A 15,876-nucleotide genomic window follows, 5' to 3' on the forward strand; every position below is an offset into this window, starting at 1 on the left:
GGTGAATCCAGGCCCCAGGGTCTCTGACTAAGGGCTCTGGGGGTCCTGGACTTGTTAGTCCACTGGTAAGTGGAGCTTTGTCTTGGGCTTTCAGAATGGCGAGGGGCTCCGGAGTTCCAAGGCAGCCAGTCAGCGGTTGGGTGTGGCTGTGGCCCCACCTATCTATACTTCATTTGTCATCTGATCCTCAAATAAGTAAATTGCCAGAGTCACACAAATGATGGCATCTTGTGAGGGACAGAAATAACTGATGAGACGAAGAGCAGGTGGTGGGGGTACAGGAGAGATGCTCAGAGCACCACTGGGCTCCGATTTTTCTCCAGTGAGAATCTGTCTGAAGCAGCTCATGGGGGCAGTGGGGTTAATCTTCATGCTGAGGATATAATACTCAGGGCTTAATACTTCACATTTCAAAAGGGATCTTTAATCAAGGAGTTGGAAAGGGTAGAACTGAGGGGATGTGGCAGATTTCTCTTCTCCACCCCCCAAAGAAATTGAGTTTCTCTTCATTCTTCTTGTGTCCTTTCCTCCTTCTCTCCTCTCTCCCTCCCTTCCTATCTGTTCCCCAGCATCTCACATGGCAACGAGCACATGGGTACTCACACACGTTTGTTGAATTGAACTGGTGTAAGGGGCACCTTATTCCTGTGTAACTGCACTTTGGGGTCCATGTCAGTCCCCAGAGGCAGGCACAAGTGGAGGCAGTGGATCAGCAAACCTTCATGACAGCTTTCCAGATCGCCTTATGCTTTGCTCTGCTGACCTCATTTATACCCACCCAGAAAGTGGTCTTTCTTCCTCTAGAAGAAGGGTGACTAAAATGACAATTGTATAGCCATCTGAAACAGGAAATAAGGTTGATTAAAATAGAAATTATATTCATTGTTGTAAAGGGCACGTGCAACCCCTTTCTTTTCCACATCCCACACTAATCTAAACCCTACAGTTCCCTGACCCAGAGTCCCACTCACTGAACTAGCTGGAGAGGTGGAGAGCAAGACACGGAGACTGCCCTCAAACCGAGTTTTGGTCTTTGGTAAACAGGGATAATACGCAATACTCGTCCACAAATCAACTTGAGACGAAACTACTGGGCATGGCAGGTATAAGACTGCAGAGCCGCGGCAGTAGCCGCCGCAGGAGGGAGGGGATGGGCACGGGAGGGGAGATGTCCTGCTGGGGTCACAGCTGTGGCTGGTCCTGGCCCCATCCGCACAGTCCCTTCCAGCTTCAGAGCCGCCCTCTCGTGGAGCTCCCTTCTTGGAGCCTTGCTCGTTACTCTTTCTTCCTTTTCTCCCCCTTTCATTTTATGTTACATAGGTGAAACAGGAACATATTCACATAACTAAAAACCGTGGACCACAAATCTGCTCCTCTCCATTGTTAAGTGGAATGATAGTTAAGTGAACTTATTAGTCCACATATTTGCTATAATTTTAAAAGTACATTGTATTTCCTTCCTGACCACTTGCCCAGTCCCCATCTCTCCGAGAGAGATAAGCTTCATCTAAATTACTTCATCTGATTGATGACTGTCATTTATCTGTCTCTGGTATTCCTTTGGAAAAGGTGTAGGGATTCATTACAGATTCTAATGTATTGTCTATAGATTACAAGATAAAGTCAAGCTGATACTTTTTAAGTTGATCTGTCTCTATACTTAGAAATGTCTCTTAATAGTATGCTTCCCTCATGGCTCAGATGGTAAAGAATCTGCCTGCAATGCAGGAGACATGTGTTCAATCCCTGGGTTGGGAAGATCCCCTGGAGAAGGAAATGGCAACTCACTCCAGTATTATTGCCTGGAGAATTCCATAGACAAAGGAGCCTGGCAGCCTACAGTCCATGCGGTCGCAAAGAGTTGGACATGACTGAGCAACTATCACTAGAATGAATTGTGTAATATTGTATCATTTGTGACTGACAAAATGGCAATGCCATATGGTTGAACCTAAAATACTTACAAGTACATATTCCTGTTATTAATATATTACATAAATGGCATTTATTATCCTTAAATTTACTTTTCTCATTTAATGAAATGTCTTGCTCTTTTTCAATAGCAGTTCTAATAGACTATCTTACTACTTTTAATTGCCATGTTCCACAATGAATATAACACCACACTATGAATTTAACTGATCTCCTACCGATAGGCTGCACAATTGTTTCACGGCTCAAAGCAATGATGCTGCGAACACTGCAAAGTGCAACTATTTTTGTAGGGATAATTGTCTAAAAGTAGAGTATCTTAGTCAAATTTAAAATATTGATAACTTTCTCTTGCAATAAGGTCTTCCCATTTTTCTCACCGGTAATGCCTGATAGAACTAGTTTTTTCCTCATGTTATCTGCACTGGATGCTATTAACCTCCTTTTGCTAAACTCATGAGTAGCAAATGATACCTCCATATTGTTTTTAGATTTCCCTACTTGTAGTGAGATTGATTATCTTTTTCTATGCTTCATGGGTCATTTGGATATCTTCTATGAACTGTGCCTCTGTATTTTTTGCTCATTTTAATATTAGTATGTTTACCTTTTATATTCATCCTTTATAAGTTGTAAATATTTTTCCTACACCTCATTGCTTATCTGTTTATTTTTGGTGCCCTTTCCCCTGCAGAAATCATCTTCTTAATGTCTTTTTGGATTGATGTTTTATTCAGGAAAAAAATTTTTCAAACCCCAATTTGTAGAAATGTAGAAAAAATTTTCCTCATATTTTCATACTTCCAATTTTAGGTTTGAAACTTTGATGTTGATTTGTGTGTGGTAATAAACTGATTTTAATTTATTTTTCTAAATGGAAGGCCAGTTTTACTCTAACTATTGCTGTTAACCCTATACTTACCCAACTGATTTGAAATGCTTGTTAAAATAAATTTCCTGATATACAAGGTTTTGTTTGGGGCTTTTATATGTTTTATTGATCTACTATCTAGGTCTGTATCTATCGTAATGCTTTAAATATTATTATTTTATATATTCCTATTTTATAGAGTGGCCTCCCCACCACTGTACTTCAAGATTTTCTCTTGTACATTTTTATTTCCAGAATGTCAAATTCCATAACGAATCTGGTCAGTGTTTTAATTGGGATTAACTCAGGGAAAATTAACAGCATCATTATAATCCCCCCTTATTTGAACAGATACTCTGTGTTTTGTGATCTTTGTAAAGATGTTTAATAAATGTCATTTCATATACCCCCCGCAGCAACCCAGCAGGGGGGTTTTATTAGTCTCATTATCCAGTGAAAAAATTGAGGTTTAGAGAAGTTAAGAAATGTGTCTTGCTCCTTGCTTAGTAAATTGCTGAGCCAATTGCTTCTTAACCCCTACTGGATAATGGTCTTTAAGATACTTGAAAGTAACAGGGTATGTTTCATCAAGAAAAGGGCTAAATTTCTCTCGTTTCTTGTTGATTGTGTAAGCAGCTAGCCATGAGCCCCCCAGTGGGAAATTGGGGTAAGTGGCCATTAGATATCATTAGAAACTGACATAGGCTCATTTTTCTTCCCTTATTGGTCTTAATGAAACACTGTGGAAAGGCTGAGGACAAGTGGTTTTCAAAGTGTGGTCCTTGGCCCAGTAGCAGCCATGCCTGGGCCCTAGCCGTACTAATGAATCAGAAAGAGCCTCGCAAGGCCCGGCCATGTGTGTTTCCACAAGTGCTTCTCTGACAGATTCTTGCTGAAGTTTAAGAATCATGGGTTTAAGGCACCACGTGAAGACGTTCTAATGATGGGTGTCTCAGAAGCCTGAGGAACGAATTCTCGGGTCTCGTGCCGGGATGCAGGCCTCACCTGCACGCTGTTCCCTTTCCTGGGATGTCTTCACAGTCCTCTACGGGAGCACAAGGGCCTGGGTCCCCCGACTGACAGCGACACTCAGCTTCCTCGGTCCACTCGTTCCTCACACACTGGGCGAATTCGCCGCAGGCCAGAAATTTGCAGGGATCTGCTTGATCCGCTGTAGAAAACAGGGTATATTTTATTGATGCGTGGATGCCGGAGCAGTGGAACCAGCAGAAGTCAAGACAGAAGATCAAATAGGTTTGCCGTCACCCCACTGTGATGTGAGTTGTACAGGAGTGAGAAAAGAACGCAGTGAATAGAGAACCAAGCATTTCTGTATCTTCTAATGAACGCGTTTACAGACACAGGTGATGGCATATTTAGCTCCACATATGCGGTGGTAGTTTAGTCAGTCAGTCGTGTCCGACTCTTGTGACCCCATGGACTATAGCCCTCCAGTCTCCTCTGTCCATGGGATTCTCCAGGCAAGAATACTGGAGTGGATTGCCATTTCCTTTGCCAGGGGATCTTCCCAACCCAGGAATCGAACCCGGGTCTTCTGGCAGGCGGATTCTTTACTGACTGAACTACAAGGGAAGCCGGCCAGCTCCACATATAATTATGCACAAACTGGTGTGCCTTAGAATCAGCTAGAAGCCTTGTTGAATGTCAGAGTCCTGAGCCCCACCATCACAATTTCTGATGCAAGAGGTTTAGAGACCAAGGATTTGTATCTCTAAGGCATTAACAAACAGAAGAGGGAGACTTCCCTGGCAGTCCAGTGGCTAAGACTGCTTTCCAATTAAGGTGGTATAGGTTCAATCCCTGGACAGAGAACTAAGATCCTCACATGTCTCATGGCCAAAACAAGCAGTCAAACAAAAAAACCCAAAAGACCCACAGAAAACAAAGCAATAATGTAACAAAATCAATAAGGACTTTAAAAATAGTCTACATTAAAAAAAAAAATCTTAAGAAAAAACCAAGCAGAACATTTAAAAAATTCTCTAATGTAGAAGATATTAATGTATCTGATCTGGGGAGCACATTTTGACAACCACCTCATTAGAGAATTAATTTTTTTCCCCTGGGCATATATCTGGAAAAGACAGAAACTCTAAATTCAAGAAGATACACCCACCCCAGTGTTCATAGCAGCACTGTGTTCAGTAGCCAAGACACGGAAGCAACCGAAATGTCCATCAACAGAGGAATGGATAAAGAAGATGTGGTATATATATCAACACAACAGCAACATGGATGGACCCAGAGATTATCACACTAAGTGAGGTAGTCCAGAGAGAGACAAATATCATAGAGTATCACTTATACGTGGAATCTTAAAAATAGATGATACGAGTGAGCTTATTTACAAAACAGAAATCGATTCACAGCCACAACAAACTATGGTTACCAAAAGGGAGGGGAGTGGGCAAGAATGAATTGGGAATTTGAAATTAACAGATACACACTAGTACATATGAAATAGATTAACAACAAGGTACTATATGGCACAGGGAACTATATGCAATACATTGTAATAACCTATTGTGGAAGAAATCTGAAAAGAAAAATACATGTATATTGAATGTGTATAACTGAATCATTTTGCTCTACACATGAAAAACTATAAATCGATCATATTTCAATAAAATTCTTTTTTGTTAGAATTTTTTTTTTAAGGCAAACATTTTCTGCAGTGATTAGTAGGTAAACACATATTTAAGATCAGGGTTACCTTTTAAAGTGGTAGTCAGTAGTTTCAAGAACTTCCTGGTTTGAAAATCTCTTTCAGTCTCTTGATCCCTAGAGGTTCTTTTCTTTGATAATTCAAATAGACTTCAGGGCTTTGTTTTGTTTTTAGTCATCAATTTTTCTTTTTCACTCTATTCTTAATTCTGTAGGATTGTCTCAAAATCTTCATCAAGTTGTTTACAAATCAACAGACAATTACAAATCTCAGACTATTTAGCTCTGGGAGAATCGGGGCCCCTTCCTTGTCTTTTTGGAGTTGACCACACCTTGCTCTCCAGGGGAGAAGCAAAAGGTCGGTATCATCACATGCTGATGGCAGAACCACAATAGGCTACTGGTCCCTAGACCATGTTTTTCTGCCTAGAAGGGTTTCCCATTGAATCACATCAGCTATTTACCCTTCAGATTATTTCAATAAGCACCTATCATGTGTTAGGAACTAGTGAAATGAAAGTGAAAGTTGCTCAGTCATGTCAGACTCTTTGCGACCCGTGGACTACAGTCTGCCAGGCTCCTCTGTCTGCGGAATTCTCCAGGCCAGGATACTGGAATGGGTAGCCTGTTCCCTTCTCCAGGGGATCTTCCCAACCCAGGGAGCGAACCCAGGTCTCCTGCATTGCAGGTGGAATTTTTTTACTGTCTGAGCCACCAGCGAACCCAAGCATACTGGAGTGGGTAGCCTATACCTTCTCCAGTGAATCTTCCCAACCCAGGAATTGAAGTGGGGTCTCCTGCATTGTAGGCGGATTCTTTACCAGCTGAGTTACCAGGGAAGCCAGTTAGGGACTAGGGGACAGGCAATCCAGCATGAAGCCCCTCTTTCAAGAAGCTGAGGGGGGACATAAGACACCTACACAGATGCTTCTATACAAGAAGCCAAGTGTCTTGTCTAGTATAAGAACTCTAACCACGAGGATACATCAGAGATAAGGGGACCAGGGAGATTGTTGAACCCTGTATCTAAAATGGATTGCATTTGGACGTGCAAAGTCTAGGAAAGGAATTCCTACCGGACCCAGCATAAGCAGAGGCATGGAGGTGGGAGAGAAACAGGCACATGAAGAGGGAGCAGGGCAAGTCCAGCAAGTGGGGAGCAGAGACTTGTGGATGGGAAGGAAGGGAATTGAGCCTGGAGAGGTAAGTTCAGGCCAAGCTCTGGTAGGGCTTGAATGCCGTGCTAAGGACTTTGGACTTGACAAGGAGGTGCAGGCCACGGAGGATCTGAGGGCAGGGGAGGGCTGTAATCAGACTTGTGCTTTAGAAAACATGTGCATAGATCTCAGAAGTTTCAGAGTTAGGGTCGTTTCAGTGACTGTCTGAGCTAGTATTTCCCAAGCGGGAACATTTGCAGAGCTCGAATTCAGCCGGATTTAGTGTTTTATAGGGCTTCCCAGGTGGTGCTGGTGGTAAAGAGTCCACCTGCCAGTGCAGGTAGATGTAAGAGATGCGGGTTGGATCCCTGGGTTGCGAAGATCCCCTGGAGGAGGGCATGGCCACCCACTCCAGTATTCTTGTCTGGAGAATCCCAGGGACAGAGGAGACTAGGGGGCTACAGTCCACAGGGTTGCACAGAGTCAGACACGACTAAAGTGACTACTAAAAGCAGGCTTAGTGGCTAATTTTTTAAAATGCTAGATGAAATAAACGTAACAGGTTTCTCTCTTTCCCCTGGACTTGGACTCCAGCTACACTCCCCTTTCTTTTTACTTGTAAGCCTCTCAGAGTCACTGAAAAGCTAATGTCTACTGCGCATCTTCAAGTGAAAGCTACTTTGCCAAGTTTACTGACCACACAGAAGCCCTGCATGTGGGTGTGGGCAGCTTGTGGGATGAGAATTCCATTGACCCTCATGTTCACTCCTGATCCAGTGCCTCCTTGTGGTGGAAAAAGAGAGCAAGGGAGGTCAGTGAGACCAGTCCAATAGGTGGACAAGAGCAGTTCCTTGAAAACATATTTTTGGGTCTCCTAGCAAGACAGACGGAGAAGGCAATGGCAAGCCACTCCAGTACTCTTGCCTAGAAAATCCCATGGATGGAGGAGCCTGGTAGGCTGCAGTCCATGGGGTCACTCAGTCGGACACGACTTAGCGACCTCACTTTCACTTTTCACTTTCACGCATTGGAGAAGGAAATGGCAACCCACTCCAGTGTTCTTGCCTGGAGAATCCCAGGAACAGGGGAGCCTTGTGGGCTGCTGTCTATGGGGTCGCACAGAGTCGGACACGACTGAAGCAACTTAGCAGCAGCAGCAGCAAGACAGACGGGCTAGGTATTTATGTATTTTTCTGCAACTTGAGGTTTCCTGTGGACAAAGAGGCCTGAGAAATGCGAACAGTTCCCTGCCTGACAGTTCCTGAAGCCGGCCATGTAGAGGAATCTTTGCCACTCTTTAGAAAATAACTCACATTTACCCTGACAACCCAGGTGATTCACGTCCGGGGTCTGGCTTAATAAATAACAGCTGTCAGCAGCTTGACACCCTGTCCTGCAGTCCTGAAAGCAGAGGCCGCGAGGGAATAGTGGAGTCGCCACTGCTCTCTCTCTGCTGTGGAGAAACAGACTTAACTTGGGAAGGAGACTGAATGCACAGAGCCTGCCCCTCTGAGAAGTGATAGAAAATGTGGGATGACCATATGAGTTTCTATTTTAAAAAATGTTTCTGTTTTACCAATATTCCCTTCAGCCCAGCCGAGCATAGCCTATGCACCAGTAAAACAGAACAGAACACAGTAAGGCAGACGTCGAGAAATGAATTTATCCACATTGGGGGCCCTGAACTGGATAAATCTGAAGAAGAAATGCACCTAGTTTATAGAGTACTTGCTTTTCCTATGTCATTTTTTGGGGGACTAGCCCAGGGACAGGGGAGCCTGGTGGGCTGCTGTCCATGGGGTCACACACAGTCGGACACGACTGAAGCGACTTAGCAGCAGCAGCAGCAGCCTACAGGGCAGTGGCTTCTAGGTGGCACTAATGGTAAAGAACCTGCCTGTCAATGCAGGAGATGTAAGAGACATGGGTTCAGTTGCTGGGTCGGAAAGATCCCCTGGAGAAGGGCATGGCAACCCACTCCAGTATTCTTGCCTGGAAAATCCCATGGCAGGCTACAGTCTGCAGGGTCACACAGAGTCGAATACGACTGAAGTGACTTAGCATGCATGCACGCAGAGCAATAGGTTTGCATTTTAAAGGTCTTGAAAAGCATTCCCAAGCGCTGACTGAGGAAGGTTGTCTTTCAACTCTACATCATGTAATCAAAACACATTTAGTGAACAGTCCCTGCTGCCTGCAGGGGACACTTGGAAGCACTTTACAGTTAAAGCTAAAAAGATTATGATCCAAGTCATCAAGCACTTTATAAATTCATAGGTCCCTGATGGTCCAAGACTGTCTTTTACAAACCCTCTGTTATGGATCCCAAAGGTACTCTACTCATCTGCTCAGACTTGAAAACAGACTCTCCCTTCCTGCCAGCCCCTGAGGGTCTCAGGCCCATGTGTCACTAACTCTGGATCATTGCGCTCACACGCCTCCCCCTAGAACGTCCTGTCACTTGTCCCAAATCCTTGGGTCTGTGTATTGATCCCTTTCTGCCCTGTACTTCATCATTATTTACCATTTCATCATCCCCTTGCCTTGCGCTGTCCTAACACTCAAGTGTTGGACAGGAGGTGGGGCATCTCCTTTGAAGGGTTCCGTCCTAGGGCAGGATTTCAGCTCAGTGTGGCTGAAACCTAGGCTTCTCGGGGCTGGTCCCCGCTGAGGGCCTGCTAGCCCTTTACTGTGGACTTTTTTTTTTTTTTTTGATGCGATGAAACCTAGTGATCGCTAGGTGGCGATCAATAGCAAAAGAAGTAGGAATAGACTCGGAATGAAATGATATTGTTAATATGAGTCCGAGCTGATTTCTGTCTCCTTAAAAACCGCGGAGAAGAACTAAGGAGACTCTTGATGAAAGTGAAAGAGAAGGGTGAAAAAGTTGGCTTAAAACTCAACAATCAGAAAACTAAGATCATGGCATCAGGTTCCATCACTTCATGACAAATAGATGGGGAAACAATGGAAACAGTGACAACTTTATTTTCCTGGGCTCCAAAATCACTGCAGATGGTGACTGCAGCCATGAAATTAAAGATGCTGGCTCCTTGGAAGAAAAGCTATGACCAACCTAGATAGCATATTAAAAAGCAGAGACAAAGGTCCGTCTAGTCAAGGCTATGGTTTTTCCAGTGGTCATGTATGGATGTGAGAGTTGGACTGTGAAGAAAGCTGAGCAGCGAAGAATTGATGCTTTTGAACTGTGGTTGGAGAAGACTCTTGAGAGTGCCTTGGACTGCAAGGAGATCCAACCAGTCCATCCTAAAGGAGATCAGTCCTGGGTGTTCATTGGAAGGACTGATGCTAAAGCTGAAACTCCAATCCTTTGGCCACATGATGCGAACTGACTCCTCGGAAGAGACCCTGATGCCGGGAAAGATTGAAGGCAGGAGGAGAAGGGGACGACTGAGGATGAGATGGTTGGATGACATCACCGACTGTACGGACATGAGTTTGAGTGAGCTCCGGGAATTGGTGATGGACAGGGAGGCCTGGCATGCTGCAGTCCATGGGGTCGCAAAGAGTCGGACACGACTGAGCGAGTGAAGTGAACTAAAAAACTGCGGGGCTGAGCGCACTGGTGCAGGGGGCGAGGTCTGTCAGGAATCGGGCGGTGGAAGGAGCAGCTCCAGAGGACCAGTGATAGAGCCATTAGGACCCTGATCACTGCAGATCTGGTCTGACTGGCTGGAGGATATATTGCAAACTCACGGCTCATCTTTTCCCATTTCAGAAAGGCAGAGCCAGGGCCCTGGAGTTCCCAGGAAGCTGAGACTAAGTCTGAAAGGAGCGGAAAGCAGGGGCCCCTCCATCCCCCAACCACGGAGGCTTTGCAGGCCCAGTTTTGTTGGTGGGGAGGGGTGGGTATCATTCCTTTGCTTGGGGCATCAGAGAATGACAAACTCACACATCCCAATCCATATAATCTGCAGGGGCATTGGACACACAGTTTTGACCACCATACTTTTAGGAACTTAAGAATATGTTTTAAATTATTTGAAATCAGAAAAAAAATTAATATAATGCAGCATGGATTATATTTGTCTCTATACCACTGCAGATAGGATATATAATTTAAAAGATTAATTAATATTAATGTTTAAAATTAATATGCATGAAGCAAAGGGTCTAGAGCCCAGGGAGTCCTTAGGCAGCCTGGTCTTCTGACTGCTCCTTCTTAGGCATGAGTATTGATTTAGTGCTCGGTGCTGAGTACTTAGTCATTTGAATAACTATGGCACCCTTCTGGGGTTCATCTGAGATACAGTGCAGATGCCTCACCTTCCACACATGTGCATCTGGCTAATTTTCCTAAATTCAGAGGACTTCGTGGGCTTGGCTTCACTTGCTGTGGAGTTAACCTGCTCATCCTTGCTGTCAACGCCCAAGCACCCTGGGTGAGAAGAACTGGCTGCTAGCAATTGTCTGTGGCCTTGGAATGTGGGTTAGCAACTTTGAGACCCATTTCTTCCCTCTATAAAAAGAGGTATTTAAAGTAGGTGATCACTAATATTCCTCTAGATCAAATATAATAAATCTCCCATTCGAGGTGTCCTACTGGAACAAAGGCAGCAGGAGATGCAGCCAGGCTCCAGAATTGTTGTGCAGGTCAGTGACTAAAAGAACTTAAAAACAAACAGCTACATTTAAGTTCATATTTATCATTTTATTATTGACCAGAAATGTTTTGCTTATGACTTATTGCTGAAGTGTAGGATTAAGAATAATTTTTTGATGATACATAGGACCATGCACATGGCTGTTGGAGCATACACTCCAAGTTTGTGGAATTGAGTCAGTTATTCATGGGACTTTTTTCTGGCTTGAAGGGGTATGCAATAAGAAGCTTGGGTTTCAGTTCAATTTTCTACCATTCTCAAGAACCACCACCACAACCTGTTTATAGTAGGCTTTCAGGAACACTTCCAAGGCAAACACACATAGCTTACCCTGGACGAGAGGCTGAAGAATGATCTCCGCTCTCAGTCATTTTTTATATTTGCCAAACTGAGGGGTTCCGGGTGCACTGTTCTTAGGGCCTGAGTGTCCCAGGATAGACGGGGACCCCGACAGCAGCGTGGGAGGTGGCCCTGCAGCTGGGCGGAAGCCCAGGCTCGTGTGGAGGGTTTGCATTAAGGGTTGGATGAAGGACCCTGTGAGCTTCTTAAGGAAGCTACATGGGGTGGTTGGGGGTGAGCTGAGGGTACGGGGTGAAACTCTGGAGCAGGCAAAAGCTGTCTGGCAGTCCAGTTGGCACTGTGGTTCCCTAGTGGAAGCAGGCCTTAACAGAAAAACCCCTATGATGGCAGCACGGGGGACGCAGGGCAGCAGGAGACACAGCCAGACACAGAGATGGGTCGAGGCTGGGGAGAGCCTCCTGGAGGAGAATCCCTGAGGCTGCCCCAGCTGGGAGGGGGCACTCCCAGCAGGGACAACAGAACATAGCAAGGGTTGTTTAGGATTTTTGTTTCTAAGAATAAATTAATTTTTTTTTTTGGTATTCTAGAATATGATAAAATATTGTAGGAAATTTCACTTGGTGAGTGTAGAACCTAGTAGTTCGTTTAGGTTTCATTAGACTGAAGTGTGTTGTCACCTTTTCTAAATAGATTAGACACTTGGCGTATTCCCAGTTGTTGTTGGTTAGTTGCTAAGGCATAAACCCACTCTTTGCAACCCCATGGACTGCAGCCTGCCAGACTCCTCTGTCCATGGGATTTCCCAGGCAAGAATGCTGGAGTGGGTTGCCATTTCCTTCTCCAGTATACCAGTAGGGGGAGGGTTAATAAGATTCCTTTTCACAAAGAGACAGTAGGTAGAGTTGAGGGAAGCACATAAAACTGCCTTTGAATTCAGTTCCAGCCCTTGGTGACTGTTTAACAGTAAAACATAAGTTACTTACACTTTTAGGAATCACAGTTTCTTCAACTATGGAATAGGGGGAAATAACTTTGTGTAGTTATTTATTCAGATTTAAAAAATAGTGTTAATTAACAGCGATTTTAGAGGAGATCAATCCTGGATGTTCATTGGAAGGACTGATGCTAAAGCTGAAGCTCCAATACTTTGGCCACCTCATGCGATGAGTTGACTCACTGGAAAAGACTCTGATGCTGGGAGCGATTGGGGGTAGGAGGAGAAGGGGACGACAGAGAATGAGATGGCTGCATGGCATCACCGACTCGATGGACATGAGTTTGAGTGAACTCCGGGAGTTGGTGATGGACAGGGAGGCCTGGCGTGCTGTGGTTCGACACGACTGAGTGACTGAACTGAACTGAACTGAACCGAACCATTTTTATTGCCATTGTGATGAGAGACAACTACCACCTCCACAGAGCTGGTGACTAAGTGCGAGTCTTACAAATTATGCACTTTCCAGAGAAAATGAGCATTGACCCACATTCTGGCTGGAAGCGTCTTGGACGCCAGACTGTAATTAATTTCAATGTTTACCACTTACCAGCCTTGATGTCTGCCTGTTTTTAAGGAAGATTTTTAGGAATTCAAGAAGAGAAGAAGTTAGAATAAGTTATATGGAGTTTTGCATTTTTAAAATCTTCAACCTGCACAGCTAACTGGCATAAAAGCCCTACATGCTTCTGAAGAATTTTCAGACCAGCTTAAATGAAAGACAACCCTAGTGGCCGGGGATGCCAGCAGAATACTGAGCAAGCCGTGATTTATTCAGCTTCTCAGTTGATAAATCACATGGTTCTAACATTGGTTTATGCTTTTTATATCACAGATTCATTTATTCAGGGAGTTTCAAAAGGTGAAAGGCAAACCGCATGCCATACCAACAGCGTGTGGCTTCTCCTACCTGCCTGTGCCTCTGAGATGCTCTCTGCCCTAACCACCGCTGACCCTGCTTTAGAGGTCGCAGCCCCACATCCTGGTGCTGACTGATCTGAATGCGGAAAGAGACCCACCTGGAAATCTCTGGGGAGTTTCACATTCTCTCTTCTTTTTTCTCTCTAGTCCCCAAGTAGTGAAGGAGGAATACTCCCCCCGCCCCCCGCACTGCTACCCAAATCCACTTTCCACCCTGATGTTAGGCCAGAAGAAAAGAAAAAGACCTGATTGGGTTTTGTTTCAGATTTTGCAAATGCACCTAAATAATTGGTCTGTCTGGGCATTGCCTATAAATATATTAAAATTGGGACAAAGAAAAGAAATGCTGCATCCTCCCATTGTTAAGCCATCTGGGGACTGTTAAGCTCAACTCATCTTTACCCAGGTTTCTTTCCTTGACCTCTCTTTCCTTAGTGTGAAACCAAGAAGGACCCTGTGGGGCTCCTGGCCACAGAAACTTTTCTGTGTCCCCCATTTCTTGTAGGGAACAGACTCCAGCCTCCATCACCTTCCCTGAGTTCCCAAGGGCAGATTTGAACAGTTGTTAATCATGGAAGGGAAGGGATACAGTCTTGGGAGAAGCAGCCAAGAATCAACAGTGTAGCCTTCAGGCAGGGTCCTGGTTCCACTCAAGGGATACACAGAACACTGTGTATTGAGGTCTCTATAGAACTCAATGGACTTGAGTTTGAGCAAGCTCCGGGAGTTGGTGATGGACAGGGAAGCCTGGCATGCTGACTCTCTGGGGTCGCAAAGAGTCGGTCATGACTGAGTGACTGAACAACAACAACAGAACTAAAACCCCAAATAAATAGAAGATGTTAGCCTTCTTCATTTCAGGGAAGGCCACCTGAGACCAGCTCATCAAGAGACCACCTGAGACTAGATTAAAGGAGTGAGTGCCCTGCACACACCCTGGTCTTATCAGCAGCCGTATACTTGAACCACTGCTATAAAACTGCTTACCAAATCCTAGCAGGTTGGTACACACAGTTTTGAGGGGCATGAGCCCACTGTATCCCCCTTTGCCTGGCAAAAGCAATAAAGCCCTTCTTTTCTGCTTTACGAGAAACTCTTGTCTCTGAGATTTGATTTGGCAGCAGTGCACAGAGGCCAAATTTTTGGCATCAAGAGTAAGACTTTAGAAAACTTGCAAATTCTTCCTCTGTCTGTTTGACATGGAAATCTTGTTAAAGCTTCTTGCCAGAATTTGGACTCCTGACTTTTTGCAGGACCTGGAAGCCACTCCTTTGAAATGTAATCATCAAGGAAGATAGCACCCCCTACCTTCCAGTATCTGTGAAAGGGTTGGAGCCTTGCTCCAAGTTGTAAGACAGGAGGTGGCCAGGGTATGTTGACTTTCTTATTTTCCAATCTTACAGAAATGTGGGCTCTGCTCCTGCTATTCCACTAGATTGCTTGTGCAGAGCACAGTTCATAATGACCTATGAACTGTCAGCTTAAAGGAACTTCATCTGCTCTTCACTCACCCAAATGCATCTTTCAGTATTGTCCTCACCCAGGCCTCCAGACGCCTACTTCATAGGTTAGAGGTCAATTCACCTAATATCCATTTCCATAAAACTGGCTTCCCCAAAAATGTTTTTTGGAATATTTTTATATCTTTAAGGCATTTTATTAATTTTGCCCTTCATCTTTTAAAAATGAGTTACTTTATGTGTCCTTTGTAACTATTTATAGATTTTTAACAAGTATTTTCTAAATTTTCAGCATTTTATGAATGATAAACTCTATGGGTTTTACTTTATAATCTTGGGAATGCTTTAGGCACTTAGTTTGAAGACTTTCACAAAATTTTTTAAAAGTTTAACTAAAAATCCGTAAATCATGGCGGGGTGGGAAGGAAGAAAGAACAGAAAAATGGGCCCCAAGAAGATGCAAATAGACTGAACAGGGGCTGTTAGACAACCCGACTTTAACTGAGCTGCTGTAAGCAGATAGGAATGGGGTTCCCAGGAGATAGAACCAGGCATGGCTTTATTGACATAAGACAAGCCACTTTGGCCTAAGCTATTTTGTGATCTAAGCCTGGCTACAATGTTTGCCCTTGAACAGCTTTCAGTAATTAATCTTAAGGGAACAAAAGAAGGCAGAAACAAACAAGGGAAGGAATAACAAAGATACCATATCAGTTTTAAAGTTACAAACCTATAACAAAGATAACTTATCAGTTGTAAAGACTCCCAGTTCTGTTTCAGTGGTAAAGATGAGCCTGAAGGTTCAGACTCCAGGTCACCTGGAACCTGACGGAAGACGATGTTGACCTTTTCTGGTCCTGCTGACTTCCACCAACTAAAGTTCTGACTCCGTTAACCTTTGTCCCAATTTTGTCCTTAACTCTCCTCTTCT

General features: G+C 44.3%; 1 protein-coding gene across 1 annotated transcript in view; it reads right to left on the reverse strand.

The window, feature by feature from the left end:
* The window catches only part of IMPG1 (interphotoreceptor matrix proteoglycan 1), a 164,099-nt gene that overhangs the window by 6,835 nt on the left and 141,388 nt on the right, over positions 1-15,876 (reverse strand). Inside the window, 1 exon segment of the mRNA XM_055433698.2 lies at positions 3,809-3,974. Within this exon segment, the coding sequence (XP_055289673.2) occupies positions 3,809-3,974 (166 nt within the window).

Source organism: Moschus berezovskii, chromosome 10 (assembly GCF_049115385.1).
Source record: "Moschus berezovskii isolate FMDL1 chromosome 10, NW_MosBer_1.0, whole genome shotgun sequence".
In the NCBI taxonomy this organism is placed as follows: domain Eukaryota; kingdom Metazoa; phylum Chordata; class Mammalia; order Artiodactyla; family Moschidae; genus Moschus; species Moschus berezovskii.